At 37.2% G+C, this 17,900-nt stretch overlaps 1 protein-coding gene across 5 annotated transcripts in view; it reads right to left on the reverse strand.

Moving 5' to 3' along the window:
- The window catches only part of GLCCI1 (glucocorticoid induced 1), a 96,110-nt gene that overhangs the window by 22,479 nt on the left and 55,731 nt on the right, over positions 1-17,900 (reverse strand). For 2 of the 5 annotated variants that reach the window (XM_037046405.1, XM_037046409.1), the window contains exons 4-5: positions 10,312-10,449; positions 3,597-3,713 (exon numbers count right to left, since the gene is read on the reverse strand). In XM_037046405.1, coding sequence (XP_036902300.1) covers positions 3,597-3,713; positions 10,312-10,449 — 255 coding nt within the window. The remainder of the gene's footprint in view (positions 1-3,596; positions 3,714-10,311; positions 10,450-17,900) is intronic. The other 3 variants (XM_037046406.1, XM_037046408.1, XM_037046407.1) reach the window with 3 other exon arrangements.

The following is a 17,900-nucleotide window of genomic DNA, read 5'->3' on the forward strand; positions in this document are numbered from 1 at the left end:
GCTGACTGGGGGCTACTCACCAGAAACACTACGCATGATTAGAAAGAAGCCTGGATCTCTGGGCCTCACCCCCGTTCCTCTGGGGAGGGGAGAGAGTCTGCAGACTAACAGTGGATCCTGTGCACATGACGAAACCTCCACAAAAATTCCTCAACTATGGGTTCAGAGACCTTTTGGGTTGGTGAACACATATCCATGACCATGTGCCAAGAGGGTGGCACACCCCAACTCCCCGGGGACCTACGTTCCTGCACTCGGGAATCCTTCCAGGCCTTGCTCTATGTCCCTCTTCATCAAGTTGTTCGTCTGTATCCTTTAGCATACCATGAAAACAAAGCAATAAATGTGTTTCCTTGAGTCCTGTGAGCCATTACAGCAAATCACTGAACTGAAGAAGGGGTTGTGGGAATCCCTTTTTTATAGCCAACTGGTCAGAAGTAGAGATGACAACCTGGGACTTGTAACTGGGACCTGCGGTTGGGGGCAGTCTTGCGGGGCTGAGGTCTCGACCTGTGAGGTTTGTGCTTACTCCAGGTAGTTAGTGCCACAGTTGAACCGCGGAATATTCCGTTTGTTCTGGAGAGTTGGGGAATGGGCTGTTGTGAAGAAACCCACCCCCAAATTTGGGGTCAGAGGGTACAGGAGTGTACATTTACTAGTATATGAGAAAATTACTGAATTTCGTATGTTTATGTTTTACCTAATTATCATAGTAAGTTCTCAGTTTTTTTCTTTTTATTATGAAAAACTATAATCGCAAACATAATTAAACAATAGCATAATGAATCCTCAGGTGCATATCATCTAGCCTCAAAAATTATCAACAGATGCCAATCTTGTTTTAGCTAAACATCCATTTTTTCCCATTCTTGGAGTATTTTAAAGAACATTCTAGACTTCACATTTTACCTACAGACAGTATGTAGAGCAAAAGATAATCATTTTTATACATAACCACAATGCCAAAAAGTTCTATGTAAATTGAGAACGAGCATATAAGTCTTTCATGTTAAGTCAACAACAGATCTACTATAAATGCATTGGGGTCTTAAATAAAAGATGCTTGAAGTAAAGTAAAAATATATTAGTTCTATCAGGTTAAAAAGAAAAAGGAAGGCATACGTGGAATTTCACTTGAAATGTCTGAGGCTTGCTCGCCAGCTGCATGTCTGTGTCACAGCTCTGATGACGTATAAATGGCATACACTAAAACCCTCCCATTTTCAGTACGCAGATCACTAAGCTTTGCAAATATACAGTCACCCAATTATGAGTATAATCACATTTTAGAACCTTCCACCTTTCTGAAAAAATTCCCTATCGTATCCGTATCTCTAGTCAGTTCCTATCCCTAATACTTTCTCTCTATAATTTTGCCTTTTTGAGAATTTAATATAACAAATCATATAGTATTCAGTCTTTTGCTCCTCACTTCTTTCACTCAGCATGTTTCTGAGATTCAACCATGTAAGCACCTACTGGTGCTTCCTTACTGCTAAATAGTACTACACTGTATAGATGGGGGAAATGTCGTTTATCCATTCACTAAATGATGTTGATGGATATTTGTTTCTGCTCTTTGACTCAGGAATAATGCCTCCATGAACAGGGATGCACACGTCTTTGTGCAGACATATGTGTTTACTTCTCACAGACCGACACCAAAGTGTGGAACTGATGGGCTGTATGGTCAGTGTACGTTAACTTCTGAAGAAAATGCCAATCTGTTTTCCAAAGTGGCAGTGCCATTCTGTGTTTCCCACCAGCAAAGTGTGGGTACCCTAGTTGTTCCACATCCTCATCAACACTTGGTATTGTCAGCATCTTTCATTTTAGCTACTCTTAGTTTTAATAGTTCAGCACACTCACTTTGATTGTCTACGTATACAATAATCTCACATGCAAACAATGATAGCAATTATTTCTTTTTCTCACTGCTATTTTACTAGCAAATAACAGACATCTCTGATTTGACTTTTACTGTAAGAGCAATGCTTCCAATATTTTATTGGTAGGATCTCACTACATGTGCCGTTGGTCACATTAGGATGCATCCTATTTTTTAATTTTTTATCCTCACCTGGGGACATTTTTTCAGTGCTTTTAGAGAGAGAGAGAAGGGGAGGAAGAGAGAGAGAAGCAATGATGGGAGAGAGAAACAGCAATCTGTTGCCTCCCGTTGACAGAGATCGAACCTGAAACAATTTTTTTTGGTACACGGTACAATGCTCCAGCCAACTGGCCCACCAGGGTACTAACTACTGAATTTTTATCAAGAGTTCTTTAGCACCTATTCTAACCTTCTGATACAATGAATTAACCCAATACCTTTCCTAATATTGACTCATTCTTATATTTGTGAAATAACCCCTAATTGGACTTGTTTTCATTTATTACTTGGGTTTCTTCTGCCATACTACTGTATTTTATTTACTATAATTGACATACATATTTGTAAGTAAATTTGGTCTAGATCAGCCTTTCCCAAACTTTGTTCCCTGGGATATGTTGGTGTATTNGGAGGAAGAGAGAGAGAAGCAATGGTGGGAGAGAGAAACAGCAATCTGTTGCCTCCCGTTGACAGAGATCGAACCTGAAACAATTTTTTTTGGTACACGGTACAATGCTCCAGCCAACTGGCCCACCAGGGTACTAACTACTGAATTTTTATCAAGAGTTCTTTAGCATCTATTCTAACCTTCTGATACAATGAATTAACCCAATACCTTCCCTAATATTGACTCATTCTTATATTTGTGAAATAACCCCTAATTGGACTTGTTTTCATTTATTACTTGGGTTTCTTCTGCCATACTACTGTATTTTATTTACTATAATTGACATACATATTTGTAAGTAAATTTGGTCTAGATCAGCCTTTCCCAAATTTTGTTCCCTGGGATATGTTGGTGTATTTCCTAGGGGGAAAACACAACAGAACTCTAATCCTCAATCTCTTCATCTGCAAAATAGGGGTAAACTATATAAATAAATATAGAGATAGACAGGTTCAAGTACTATTAGGAAGATTAAATGAGGTAATTCCCATAGTTGCTTCATAAGTGAACGAGCTAGGATTTCAGCCTAGGCCAGTATTAATCATCCTTGAGACCACTATACTATACTCCACTATATCTGTTATTAAAAGAAGATTAGGCATATGGCTAAAAAAAAAATCCAAAAACCAAAAAACTTCTTACACAATTTAAACAGTAGTAACTCAGTAGATTTAGGGACTTACATCATTAATTTTTAAAATCCTAAAATAATAGATTCTGCCCTGGCTGGTGTGGCTCAGTGGATTGAGCTCCGGACTGTGAAGCAAAAGGTGGCCAGTTCAATTCCCAGTCAGGGCACATGCCTGGGCTGCAGGCTGGGTCCCCAGTGGAGGGGGGAGGGGGGAGGGGGGAGGGGGGAGGGGATACGCCTGAGAGGCAACTACAAGTTTATGTTTCTCTCCCTCTCTTTCTCTCTCTTCCCCTGTCTCTAAAAAAAATATATCTTTTTTAAAAATTCTGTTAAAAAAGATAAGGTTCTCCCTTTATAATACACCCTTTAAAAGAAATTATTCAAATTAAGACCAGAAGTTAGCCTACCTGAGTGTGATTGATGGCTATATGGTTGCCATGGAGTGGCGACTGCCGATCTTTCTCCTTACCGTGCCGACTGCTCTGTTTACTGCGCTGCAGCTGCTGCCTCAGTTTGGCGATCTGCTTTGGAGCACGGGAAGGAGAAGGAAAAAGGACAAAGTGATTACCAATTTTTAAGTACTCGTATTTCATATTTGGATATTAATAAATTATTTTCTCAAAGGTTTCAAAGAGACTGATATTTCACTATAATGATTTATTCTCCCAAGTTTTTATGACCAAGACTGTTGAAAATAAGAAATAAATAAATGCTACAAATGCTTCACTTGCAGAATTTACATAATGTTGCTGGTAAATACATAGACTAAATTTCCCCAAATTATTTCAGATCTATATCTTCCTCTTTAAACATTTTTTAAGATGAAAAACTAGTATTTCTTTTGCCTATTGATTAAAGTCAAGCCCAATCTCTTAATATATGGACAACATTAGTTTCTAAATTTTGGTCTTATATAAACAAATATGATCTGCTCTATCAGTTACTAAACACTGTAAAATTATAAATTCTATGGTGGTGAGAAAAGTCAAAGCATAGAGTATTAGCAATTTATTAGTACTTAATATTTTACTCTACATTCCTCTTTAGTTATACAACTGTTATTTTCTTTTCCAGCTTTACTGAGATAAACTGACACAAACATTCTGTAAGATTAAGGTGTGCAACATGTCGAGTCACTACATTTACATGTTGCAAAATGATACTATCACAGCATTAGCTAACACCTCCATCCTTCACATAATTACTGTGTTTTTTTAAATAGTAAGAACATCTGAGATTTACTTTATAGCAACTTTCAAGTATGCAATACAGTATCATTAACTATAATGAAAATGCTGTACATTAGATCTCCAGAACTTATTCATCTTGTGTCCAACTCCCAGCTTCTGGTAATCACCACTCCATTCCCTGTTTCTACGAGTTCTGGCTTTTTCAGTAGGTCCCGCACACAACTGTTATCATACAGTACTTGTCTTTCTCCAGGAGACTTATTTCACTTAGCATAACGCCCTGAGGGTTCACCCAAGTTGTTGCAAAAGGTAGGATTTCCTTCTTTCTCATGGCTGAATAATACTCTACTGTGTATACACCACATCTGCTTTGTCCATTCATTCACTGGCAGCCACTTGGCTATAAGCATACACATTTTAAAAACAAATATAACTTAGGGTTGATTTTCCTCAATGGAATGGTAACACTCCCAGGCTTCAAAGAAAAGTCATTTACTACAATATCACTTGGAATTCATTAAATTACTAATATATTCTAGGTAAAATATAATCTGCTTAAAATGGGCTAGACCAGAAATAAAATATTCCTGAGCATTTTAAAGGGTATCATTAGCAATTTGAGGGAAGTTATTTAATATTGGTATTACTTGTAGAAAATATTACATTAATTAATAGTTATTCTTTGATAAACCATTTTTATGTTACCTACTAGGCAAAGTATAAATATAAAGAGTGTGAAAATATACTGATTTTCTCAGGCATAAGGCAAAAACATAATGTATTTTACTATTAGCTAAATACTTACCTTGAATATAACCATGGAAATAAAAAGCAAATTAGACAGTACTTATTAAAGCTCAAGGGAAAAAGTGTACAGGTTGCCAGGAAGACTTATTTTTACCTGTGGCAAATAGAAGAGAAATAGCATGGAAGGATATAAAACAGCTAAACCCAGGAATAATTTATATCCTTTTTTAAATATTGAGATGTTTATTTTTTTAGTTTTTTAAAGCTCTTTGGAGCTTATGGCCCTCTCATACGGCATCCTTGCAAAGGTATACCAGTAAGATTATCTGTGTTACTACTTGTGTTCCTTGTGNTAGACTAGTACTTATTAAAGCTCAAGGGAAAAAGTGTACAGGTTGCCAGGAAGACTTATTTTTACCTGTGGCACATAGAAGAGAAATAGCATGGAAGGATATAAAACAGCTAAACCCAGGAATAATTTATATCCTTTTTTAAATATTGAGATGTTTATTTTTTTAGTTTTTTAAAGCTCTTTGGAGCTTATGGCCCTCTCATACGGCATCCTTGCAAAGGTATACCAGTAAGATTATCTGTGTTACTACTTGTGTTCCTTGTGCTGTTGTAATGACATAACTTCCTTCATTAATTTTCATGAGAAAAGGTATCAAAATAATAGGTAATTACAAACCAAGGAAGACTATTCTCATAATAAAAAATAAAATTTCCAATTGTACAAGTCATTTAATTAGGCTAAAAATATAAAATTAAGTGTTTTCTGAGTATTAATGATGTTTAGTGGTATTTTGAAACCGGAAAGAGCCTGTACATGTAGAGAGGAGTCCATAATGCTTAGAAATTAATCAGGCACTTTGTATTTTTTCATTAAAAATATATTCAAGAATAAGCTTAAAACATCAAAATAAGCCAGAAAACTTTTTGTTCTAAACAGCTTTAATAAACTCCTGAAAACAAAATGTATATATACATCATGATACACCTTACTTTTGCAGGAATGCCAAATTAAAGTATGCAACCTTATAGTTTTCACATGATACTGTTCATCTTTGGAATATAACATAATAGTTATACTCTCTAATCTTTACAATGCAGTAGGGTAAAAGCTCATCTTTTTATATATACATACACACACCAGCACACACTTAGAACACAAATATTTTGTCAAGAACTATGTGAGACGAAAGCAAGATGCCATAAATCCTCTGCTTCGGAGTACAGGAGGTTCCTGCGTTATTTACTCCATGTTCAGAAGAGGGGCAGACCTACATAACAGAACTGCAGATGCTCTTGCCTTCTACAACTTTTTCTTAGAATGTCTCTTCTCTTTTCCCCTTGATGTTCAAGACCCCATTGCCTGCCAAAGCCACCTTTTCTCCCTAACCTTAGCACCAGGGGAAGAGGAGACACAGATGTCCTCTAGGAAAAAGGTGCAGAAGGAGACTGTACCCTACCCCCCACACCCCTTTCCCCTCGTGCACGGCTCTGATGCTCAGCCTAAGACAGCCTCTCCAAAGCCTGTTCTATGGTGTCACAAGGAAGCTCTTGGTCCTCACTGTGGTTGGCCTACCCACCCTGGCTGCTATGATGAAATGACAGCACAACTTTCTTTCACAAAGGGAACACTTAGTTACACGGACTGAATTTTTAAGACTAAACTACAGATGAATCTTACTTTGTCTCTCTAAATACTCATGTAAAATATGGCAGTCAAAGACAAACAGTGTATGATCTCATGCCTATGTAGAATCTAAAAAACAACGTACAGAAACAGCCAGCAGATCGGTGGTTACCAGAGGTGGGGTGGGGCGGGGGCAGGAAATGGGTGAAGGTGGTCAAAGGGTACAAGCTTCTAGTTGTAAAATGAGTAACAATTCTATATGTTGAATTTCGAAGCTGTTAGAAGAACAGATCTTAAGAGTTCTCACTATACATTAAAAAACAAACAAACAAACTCTCTAACTATGTAAAGGGATGGATGTGTTAACTAACCTTATTGTGGTGATGATTTTGCAATATATACCTACATCAAATGATTCCATTGTATACCTTAAGCTTATACAATCTTGTATGTCAATTATATCTTAATAAAGCTTAAAGAAAAAATTAAGGAAGAAGGAGAGACAAGTTTTCTTTAAACATGAAAGGATCCTCAGAACACAAGCTGCAAAATTTTAAAAGGTTAGGTGACAAGTGACCCTGGGTCACAAGGAAGAAATAATTATTGTGCAGAGAAGAATTAGCATAAATCCTCAGAAAGAAATGACTAAATTATCTGTGGATTCAAAGAAAAATCAGAGACTGGCTCCAGTTAAAATCTGAGAACTGGAAGCACATTTCACTCTAAATTTCTGAAAACCTGAAAGCATGGCCCTTGTTTGCTATTTTTGTCTTGTTGATTTCCCCCACTATTCTTAACATTTAAAAAAATATAAAACTAAACTAAACTCAGTCTCAAAAGACTGGCTGAGTGCTTTTGCTTCAGGTACTGAAAGGAAGGGACATGTTTCCCAGAATGAATTCTCTTCCATGGCAGGCCAGGGAAATGAGAAATCTTAACTTCAAAGGTAGCAGCAGGAAGGCAGGCAGGATCCTGGGGCTTTGGGAAGAAAAGGAAAAAAATGAAAAGTAAAGTAGCTTAAAACCAGGAAGAGGGCACTTTGCCATTTGCTTTTGTCGGAACTGTTGCACTCAATTTTCAATAAAAGCACATCAGATAGGTACTGTTATTATCCCCATCTTATAGGTGAGGAAACAGAGGTAGAAAGGCATAGGCATGAACAAATGTGCATGTATAAGGAGCACAAGCACGTGCAAGCACACGCGCACGCAGAGGGAGAGGTCACCTGCAAGACCATCGACCTTACTTCCCCACAGACACACTTGCCCATGCGCAGACTCACACAGAGCCGCTATCTCGGGGCAGATCGAGAGACTCCCGCACAGAGATGCGTCCGCACAGGTAGAGCAGGCATGTTTTCAACAAGGCAAGTTAACAGTATGGACTAGGATTTAAAATACACTTAGTTCAAAAACCCACTTTACCCCACAGATTTAGTGCATCTCTTTTACAGACTAGGAAACAAGTCCAAAAAATAAAGTATCTTTTGCAGTGTAACACAGCTAGTAAATGGCAGGCCCAATCCTTTAGTCATTAATTCATAACCTCTTTCTATTACCTACCAACACTGTGGAAAGTAATACTAGGTTAATGTTCAACTGTAATAACTAACCAGTCACTGTGTATTGACTCATAATCTCAACCACTTTGCAAAGTAACTTCCTTTCTTAATGCTACAGATATTGCAAGATGTGAAACTGGAATAAACATGAACAAAAATTTGATGAAGCAATTAACTGACTATACATACTAACCTACTGGTAAGTTTCTATTTTTCTGATAAGCAGTTTGTATCACCTTAAAAACTATGCCTATTGGATACAACTTTAAATAATGAAAAATTATAAAACATCTTTAGAACTCAATTGGGTATGAATTGAGACACATACATTATTAGTTACATGTATTTTTAAAAGATTTATCACATAATTCCTTTGATCGCAAAGGGATAATCAAAATTCTCCAGACTGTTGTCTCTTGGGTCCACAGAAAATATTGCGATTATTTTCCCTGACTATAGTATGAGAAAAAAATTTTTTTAAATACCAAACTCTAGAAGAATGTTGGGGCGGAAAGTATACTCTTAGTAAAACTCTAAGAAAACTTTAATTTTTCTTACTTAAAAAGGGAAATCCATATCAATAATATCTAATAATTACTATTTGATCAGACATGAGAAACACCTCTAATCATTTCACTTACTCCTACAAATAGTACCACAAAAACTCTCACTAATGAGGAGGGCTGAGAAAAGGAAGCAATTCATGTTTTTTCTTTATTTCCTCTGAAGAACTTAAGAATAGTAAACTCAGCTTTTACAATTTCTCTTTATAAAAATCAAGTATAGTAAAAAGAATTACAATACCACATGTATATTTCTGTTCTCTCAGAGAATGTCACCTACTGGGATAAAAAGGTTTGCTTACTGTTTACTATAAAAACAGTAGCTTCCCCAAGCTCTGCGTTTCTCTCCTGTAATGTGATCTACTGCATGTGCAGGCATCTGTTTGAGCCCTCCCCATCACCCCGTGTGACTTGGAGTTCAGGCGAACAAATGCAAACTTGATAGTCTTGAGACTCGCTGTGCTGAAGTCCACTGTCTCCAAACCGGGAGTCTCATGCCTGCCAGCACCCATGAAATTGTAAAAGACAAACTTTTTAGGCTGCAAGCAGGAAAAAAAATCAGACCCAAGACCTGAGAAGGTGTACTTCCTCCTTTGCCTCAAATGAAGAGAGAGGAGTTTGTTCGTTTTTTTAACCTCACCTGAGGATATTTTTTCATTGCTTTTATGCGGGAGGGGGAAGGGGTGGGGAAGGGGTGAGGAAGGGAGGGAGAGAGAAGGAGAGGGAGACGGAGAGGGAGGGAGTGGGGAGAAAGAGAGGCAGACAGACATTGATTGGTTGCCTTCTTGCACACACCAACCAGGGAATGAACCCACAGCCTGGGTATGTGCCCTGACTGGGAACTGAACCTGTGACCTTTTGTTTCACAGGATGACTCTCCAACTAACTGAGCCACATCGGCCACGGCGAGAGAGGAGTTTTAATGGAACAACTTGAATGTCTGATGTATGTTCCCCATAGATAAGGGGTCATGATGAATTGGTATCTAACACCCACTCCATACACTGAAAATGTTGAGCCAGGATAACAGAGATTTAATGTTGCATTAGACTCATCCTAAACTCCCAGACATTAACCAGACAAAAAACATGTGAGAGTTTCCCAAGAACTATTTGGGATATTTGAGTGTTAAGAGGCATCCTGGAGAGCTGTCTTTGGTCCTGTGCAAGAGGGCCACCTAGAAGGCTGAACAGAACTCAGCAGCAGGGAAGTAAATTCTATTTCTACAATTCTAGAGGGGAAGGGGAGTAAGAGCCTCACTAACCCATAAAGACAGAACTAAAGGTCAGAGATGTGTGGCAAGAAGGGATCTCCAAAGAACTTATGAAATCACAAAAGAAAGTTTTAAGACCCTGTCAAGCCCAGGGAATGTAAAGGCATCTTACAACAGTACCAGTCAAGTAGGAACATTTCTGTTCCCCTTACCTTTCCCTCTCTCCCCCTCGCGCCAACTCCAGAGGGGTCGGACACAGTAGCTATGGAGTTAGGAAGGAGGTGAGCAAGAAACAGAAAAGGAGCTTCCAGGATCCCTTCACCCATGAAGTCACCCAGCTGTAGCAGGCCCTAGTTGGGAGAAGAAGAGTAGCTATGACCATGGAAGAAGATAGAATCTTTGACTATGTCAGGGATTGGAAAGCATGCACACTTCAAAGGGCCACCGGCATGTAAAAACGATCAGCTCCTCGTTTTGTACTGAGGACAGGAAACAAACTTCTTCACTGGACAGGGACAGTGGAAGTTACTATAAAATCCTTTTGTGATTCGTCCTTAAAGTCTGAGTTGCTTTTCCTAATATGTAATTAAGCTCCTTAAGAAGTAGATTGTTATCTACAGTTTCTTTTGAAATTCTAGGTGCTTTATACAACAGGGAGCATACAGTCTTATTTATTTATCGGATATTATTCCATGAATGAATGAAATGCCATTAAAGGCTGATGATGTATGCTAAACAATCTTAAAATTTAATTTAGCTTTATTCTTTTACCCGTGCTAAATGTACAGAAAGCAAGTGCCATAAAAAGTGACAAGTATTAGTTAAATATCATTTACTTAGCAGACTTCTTAAACCTAGGTATGCTGTATAAATTAATTCAACTTTAAATTGTGCTATATAAACAGGGAACCACTTATCTAGCCAATGGAAACGTACACATGTACTTTTTTTTTTTTTTTTTAGTTTGTAAAATCTAATCAAAGGTTTGGTCAACAACCCTTCAGGAAACTTAATCCAAAGAAAGAAAAGTCATCTTTTCATAAAGGAAAGTGATGCCTCACTTGAACTCATTTCCTCAACACAGACACAAACCACAACCACCTCACTCTATACTGGCATCAATTACAGTTTGTGATAAATGTATCAATAATCTGCCATTTCTTTGTAGGCAATCTGCCTTTTTTCTGAATTGCAAGAAGGTGGTGTGTGTGTGTGTATTTGTCCTTCATCTACAATACCATTACAGTGTACCTCAGGGTTGGAATTTGTTCATTGTCCTGTTTTTCCTCCTTGGAACTGGTGGGCTTTTTCAATATAAAGATACATATGGCTCTTCAAATCTAGCAAATATTTATTCTTAAAAAAATTCTCTTCCCAGATGCTTACTAGGCTTACTTTCAGAACTCATAACCTGGTCTATTTTCCATGTTTCTTAACTTCTCTTGTATGTTTAAACCACTGTTCCATTTTGTCTATATTCTAGATCACTGGCCCATCCTGACTCAATTCTCAGTTGAGTCTTTTGATTCATGAATTCTCTCTTCTGCTATGTCAGTTAATCTACTAAAACAGTTTTTTTTTTATTTATTTTTAGAGAGGGGGAAAGAAGGGAAAAAGAGAGGGAGAGAAACATCATTGTGTGGTTGCCTCCCGCATGCCCCCTACTGGGAACCTGGCCTGCAACCCAGGCATGCACCCGGACTAGGAATCAAACCAGCGACCCTTTGGTTTGCAGGCCTACAGTACTCTATCCACTGAGCCACACCAGCCAGGGCTACCAGGAAGTTTTTTATTTTACAAGCTTTTGCTAGTTACCAGGTTTGCAAATTGACCTTTTTCATTCTGCCTGTACTTATTTATTCCTATACCAAATGCAAGTTACCATTTAATTTTACATTCTAAACATTCTTTTTAAGTTCTTTTTTGAGATTGTGTTCTTATCCTTATTTCCCCAGATGTAAGTGATTTTATTTAAAGTGTCTTCCGTCTTTTATGGCACTAGAGTTCCTTACATTCCCTAAAATACTTGTTTGCAAACTCGCCTCCCGTGGGGTTGTTACTCTTTGTGAGCTCTTCCTGCCACGTGGTTTCCCGGTTGCTCGGGCCAGCCCTCTGGAAGGGCGCAGCTCTAGTGCAGGCATTAAATTAGGGCGGTGGCGGCTGTGGTCCCACACTGGTGAGCGCTACTGCAGATGCCGCCCCCCATATAACGTATGATTACTACGTCCATCTTTGCATAGCTGCCTCTCTGGCCCACAGGAAAACACCAACAGTGTCACATCAAGTTATTTCAGGTGCAGATCTACTGCCTAGAAACACGGTACCCAGAGAGCCCAGTTCCAATCTCCTGCCATTTGCAAGAGGCATTTGGCACTCTTAAAATATTTAGGGATCCAAACACTCTTAAATTTGGCTTAAAAATCCTTCCTTAAGCCCCAGCCAACATGACCCAGGTTTCTGTGAGGCTGACAGCATCAATGTCCACTCACCGCGAAGGATTCCCTTTCTATTCAGGGTCTGCAGGGGTCTTTCTTGGCTTAAATGTAGCTAGAATACGGGGTCTGGAAGAAGTAAGGCCTGCTTCAGTGTGGCGGTAGGGTAATAATATGGGTGCAATGATTTATAGTTTTAATTTGAACATTTCACCTACAATGTCATACGGTGTGCTTGACTGTGATATTGTTATGTTACAGAATTACATGCTTATGATTTTGTAATAAAAGATTTCGTAATAAAAAGGGGACATTGTTTGTGCCAAACCCTGTATATTTACTTATTTATTTCTTTGAAAAAACTCCACATTTCATTCTTACACGCTTGAAGCAAAGTGGAGGCAGATTATACAGGTGATTTTACTGACATCTTAATCAGAAATCCAGATGCAAATTGTCTGAGGGAGAGAGCATCTGTGTCTCAGGAAGAACACAGTTGAATTTGATGCTATCAAAAGGAAGCAAGGTCAAGCTATTTTTTAAAAACACTCAAGCAGTATATAACTTTATAAAATATTGATACTCAACAATGGCTTTCACTGTTCATAATTTTCTCAAATGCCAATTCTTCCTTTTACTTTTAGCCTTCACCCATGTACTCCTATCCTTTTTCTAGCCACTGTTATACACATCCTGCGTACAATACCTTCATGACACATCATGGAAAACTCACCAGTCTTTTATATCTATTTATTGATTTTCATCTTTACTGAGGTATAATTTACATTGCCTTAACTTCATCCACTGTAAGGGTAAAATTCAGTAATTTTAACCACTTTTCAGAGTTGGACAATAATAATCGCAATGCAGTTTTAGAACTATTTCATCACCCCCAGATTTGCTTTGTAGTCAATCTCCACTCCCCCAGCGCCACGCCCAGCCATATGCAACCACTAATGGGCTTCTTTTTTCCCTCTATAAATTTGCCTTTTCTGGCACTTTATATAAATGGAACCATATCATATGTAGTCTTAATTATCTGGCTTCGTTTGCTTAGCAGAGATTGGCAAACTACAATCTTCAGGCCTAATCCAGCTTGCCTCTTGTTTTATAAATAAAACTTATTGGAACATAACCATACCCACTCCATATTGTCTATGGCTGCTTTCATACCACAACAACAGGGCTGAGTAGTTGCAACAAAGATAATATGGCCCACAAACTCCAAAATATTTACTATCTGAACTTTTATAGAAAAAAATGTGCTGACCCTTAAAAAAATCTTTCTGAGCTTTATTCACACTGTAGCATGTATTAGTATTCAGTACATTGTTTCTTTTTATTGCTGAATAGTATGCTATTGCATGAATACACCACACTTTATCCATTTACTGACTGATATTTTCCACTTTTTAGCTGTTCTGAACAACTCTGCTATAAACAATAGTGTACATGTGTACACTATTGTCTCAATGTAGTAAAAGTGACTACACATGTCAATGTAGACATGTGTTTTCACTTTTATTACACAAATTCCTAAGAATGGAACTGCTGGGTTACATGTTAAGTTAATGATTTCACTTTTAAAGAAACTGGCTGTTTTTCCAAGTGGCTGTGCCACTTTATATTCCAAACAATGTTTCAGGGTTCCATATTCTCTCCATTCATGCCAACAGTCAACACTGACTTTTAAATTAAAATCATCGTACTAAGTGTGTAGTTGTATTTCGTGGTTTGATTTTGTTTTTGTTTAATGACTAATGATGGTGAACATCTTTTGGTACCCATAAATTTTTGGTGAAATACTTCTCAAGTGTCTTACCCAGGCTTAAGTGGGTTGACTTAGTACTGATTTGTATGAGTTCCTTGTGTATTCTGTAAATAAGCCCTGTATCAGATATATGGTTTGCTGATATTTTGTCCAGTCTGGGCTTGTCTTTGCATTCCAGTCATATTTTTCATGTGTAATTATTTATTTTAATGAAGTTCAATTAATAACTTTTTCTTTTATGCTCTTGGCTTTATATCTAAGAATGCCGCACCTAATCCAAGGTCTTCTAGAAGTTTTATAATTTTAGAGCTTTTATTTAGGACTATGATACATTTTGAGTTAATTTTACTCTATAGTGGGAGTCAAGGACTTAAGTTTCTCCCTTACATAGGGATATGCAATCATCCCAGCACCACTTGTCAGAAATACTTTTTCAAGTAAATTGTGTCAGCATCTTTGTTGAAAATCAACTGACCACACATATGAGTTTAGTCCTAGATTTACAATTTGGATCCATTTATCTATATGTGCTCCTTTATGCTATTACTTTGCCAACTTCATTACTGTATATTTATAAGAAGTATTGAAATTCTGTAATGTAAGTCCTCCAATTTTTTTCCTTGCTTTCAAAATTATTTTGGCCATTCTAGGTCCTTTGCATTTCCACATAGGGTTTAGGATTACATTGTTAATTTCTGCCCAAACCAAAATGTCTGGTATTTTAATAGCAATTACAGTGAATCAATTTGGGGAGAATTACATTATTAATATTAACACTGAGGGTTACAATCCATGAACAAAGTAAGTCTTTCCATTTATTTAAATCTAATTTGTCCAGGAATGTTTTGTTTTCAGTGTACAAGCTCTGCACTGTTTCATTAAATTTATTCTCAAATCTTTTAATCATTTTGATGTAACTATACTAATCTATTCCCTTATCTTTTGGGTTGTTCATATCTAGTATCTAGGCATAAACTGATTTCTGTGTGTTGATCTTGTACCCTGTAGTCTTGCCTGACCTTGTTTATTAGTTCTGGTTACGTATTTGTGTACTCCCTAGGACTTTCTACAAAGAGCATCATGTTACCTGTGAAAAAAGGGAGTGCCACCACTTCCTTTACAATCTGGGTATTTGATTTATTTTTCTTGCCTGATTCCACTGACTACAGCCTCTTGCGCAATACTGACTAGTAGTAGTGATGAGGTGACATTGGACATCACTGCCTTGTTTCTGATTTCAGGAGAAAAGCATTCTGCTCTTGACATTAAATACGTTATCTGCAGATTCTTCAGATGAGATCGGGTGCATTCAGGGTGGTATGGCCATAGACTCTTCATAAACACCCCTTTTTAGTACAAAAACTTTTATTCCTGGTTTGCCAGCAGATTTTTTTTCATAAGTGGGTGTTAGAAATGCTTTCTCTGACTCTGAGTTGGAAAAGTGTTTTTTTAAATTTTATTAATATAGTGTATTACATTAATTGAATTTCAGATCATAAACCGACTTTACAAACCTGGGACAGATCCCACTTGCTCATGGTGGTGTATAATCCTTTTTATATGTTGCTAGATTTAGTTTGAGAATATTTTGTTAAGAATTTTTGCATCTATATTCAAGAAAGGTTGTTCTGCCTTTTTACTTTCCCGAGATGTCTTTGCCTGTCTTTAAAATCAGGTAACTATGGCCCAATAAAATAAACTGGGAGTGTTCCCTTTTCTTCTGTTTTCTGAAATAGTTTGTGAAAGATTAACATTATTTTCTCTTCAAATATTTAGTTAGCACTCACTGAATCTGATACAGCATTTTCTTTGTGGACAGATTTGTAACTTATCATTCAGTTTTTTTACTTGTTTCAAGTCTATTCATACTTTCTAGTTCTTCTTATATCAGTTTAGGTAATTTGTCTCTTTGTAGTAACTTGTGTCTGTCTAGAAATCCATCACCCATTTCATCTCAGATTCTAAATTGATGACATAAAGTTGAACACAATATTCCTCTACAATACTTTTAAGTTCTGTAAGAATGCCAGTAATGTCATCCCTTTCACTGCTGATTTTGGTAATCTGTATCTTTTTTTTTCTTGGTCAGTCTGTAGCTAAAGGGTTGTCAACTTTGTTGACCTTTCAAATAACCCACTTTTAGTTTCATCAATTTTATTCTTATATTTTTATTTCACAGGTTTCTGCTATATTCTCTCCTATATCCTTCCTGTTAGCTTTCGGCGTTTGCTTTTTTCCCTTAGTCTCTTAAGATGGAAGTTTAGGTACTGATTGGGTATTTAAAGGTATAAATTTTCCTTGAAGCACTGATTTAGCTACAAATTCTAAGTGATCTTTTTGTTTTCATTCATTTAGTTATTTTAAAATTTCCCTTGTATAACTGGAAAAGTATTGTTTAATTGACAAATATTTGTGGTTTTCTACAAATTCTTTCTGTTACAGAATTTCAACCTTTTGTAATCTATGGAGACTTGCTTTATGGCCCAGTGAATGGTCTAACCTAGAAAATGTTTCACAGGTGTTTGAAAAGAATACGTATTCTCCAGTCACTGGGTAGTTTTCTATACATGTCAGTTAGGTGAAGTTAATGAATAATGTTGAAGTCATCTAATTCCTTGCTGATTTTCTGTCTAGTTAGTTGTTTTATCAAGTAATTAGAATGAGGTGTTGAAATATCCGATTATTATTATAGAAACTGTATTACTCCTTTGAGGGGCTTGCTTCATGCATTTGGTACTGTTGTTAGAGGTGCACAAAATTTGCAATTGCTATACCTCCTGATGACCTTTTAATCGATATAAAATGCCTCAACCTGGCCCGTGTTGCCCAGTTGGCTAGAGTGTCATCTTGTAAACTGAAGGTAATGGGTTCGATTCCCGGTCAGGGCATAGGCCTAGGTTGTGGGTTCAGCCCCACTCAGGGTGCTTGCGAGGGGCAACCAATCGATGCCTGTCTCTTGCAACCACCTCCCTCCCCCCCCCCCCCCGCCCATCCCCTCCTCTACAACCCGTCAGCATGGGCTTGGGTGAGGATTAAGACAAAGTCTCTATTTGTCTTTGGTAATACTTCTTGTTGAAGTCTATTTTACCTGGTAAGCTTTCTTATAACTGTTTCCATTGTATATTTTCCCCATATTTTTACTTGCAACCTATTTGTTTTTGAATCAAAGGTGTGCTTTTTAGAGATGGCACAGAGGTTTGTGCCACTTTTAAGTCCAGTCTGACAGTCTGCCTTTTGAGTACAACATTTAGTCCATTCACATTTAATGTATTTACATGGTGAGGTTTACTTCTACCGTATTGCTACTCAGTTTCACTTTGTGTCATATCTTTTTAAAATTGTTCTTCATTTACTGCTTTCTTTTGTGATATTTTTAGTGCACCCACCTGATACCTCTCTGCTATTTTTACTTTCTGTTTTTTAGAGTTATTTTCTTAGCAACTACTCTAGGGATTATAATTAACACCTTAATTTATCACAATACATTTCAAAATAGTCCCAGTAAGATAAGAACTACACTAAAATAATATGTCCTTTTCCTTGCTCCTCTTTTGTGTTACTGTCACATATATTTTATAAACCCAACATTATAATGTTA

The sequence above is a fragment of the Sturnira hondurensis genome, unplaced genomic scaffold (assembly GCF_014824575.4).
Source record: "Sturnira hondurensis isolate 20B ecotype Veracruz unplaced genomic scaffold, ASM1482457v3 Scaffold0005252, whole genome shotgun sequence".
NCBI classification, from domain to species: domain Eukaryota; kingdom Metazoa; phylum Chordata; class Mammalia; order Chiroptera; family Phyllostomidae; genus Sturnira; species Sturnira hondurensis.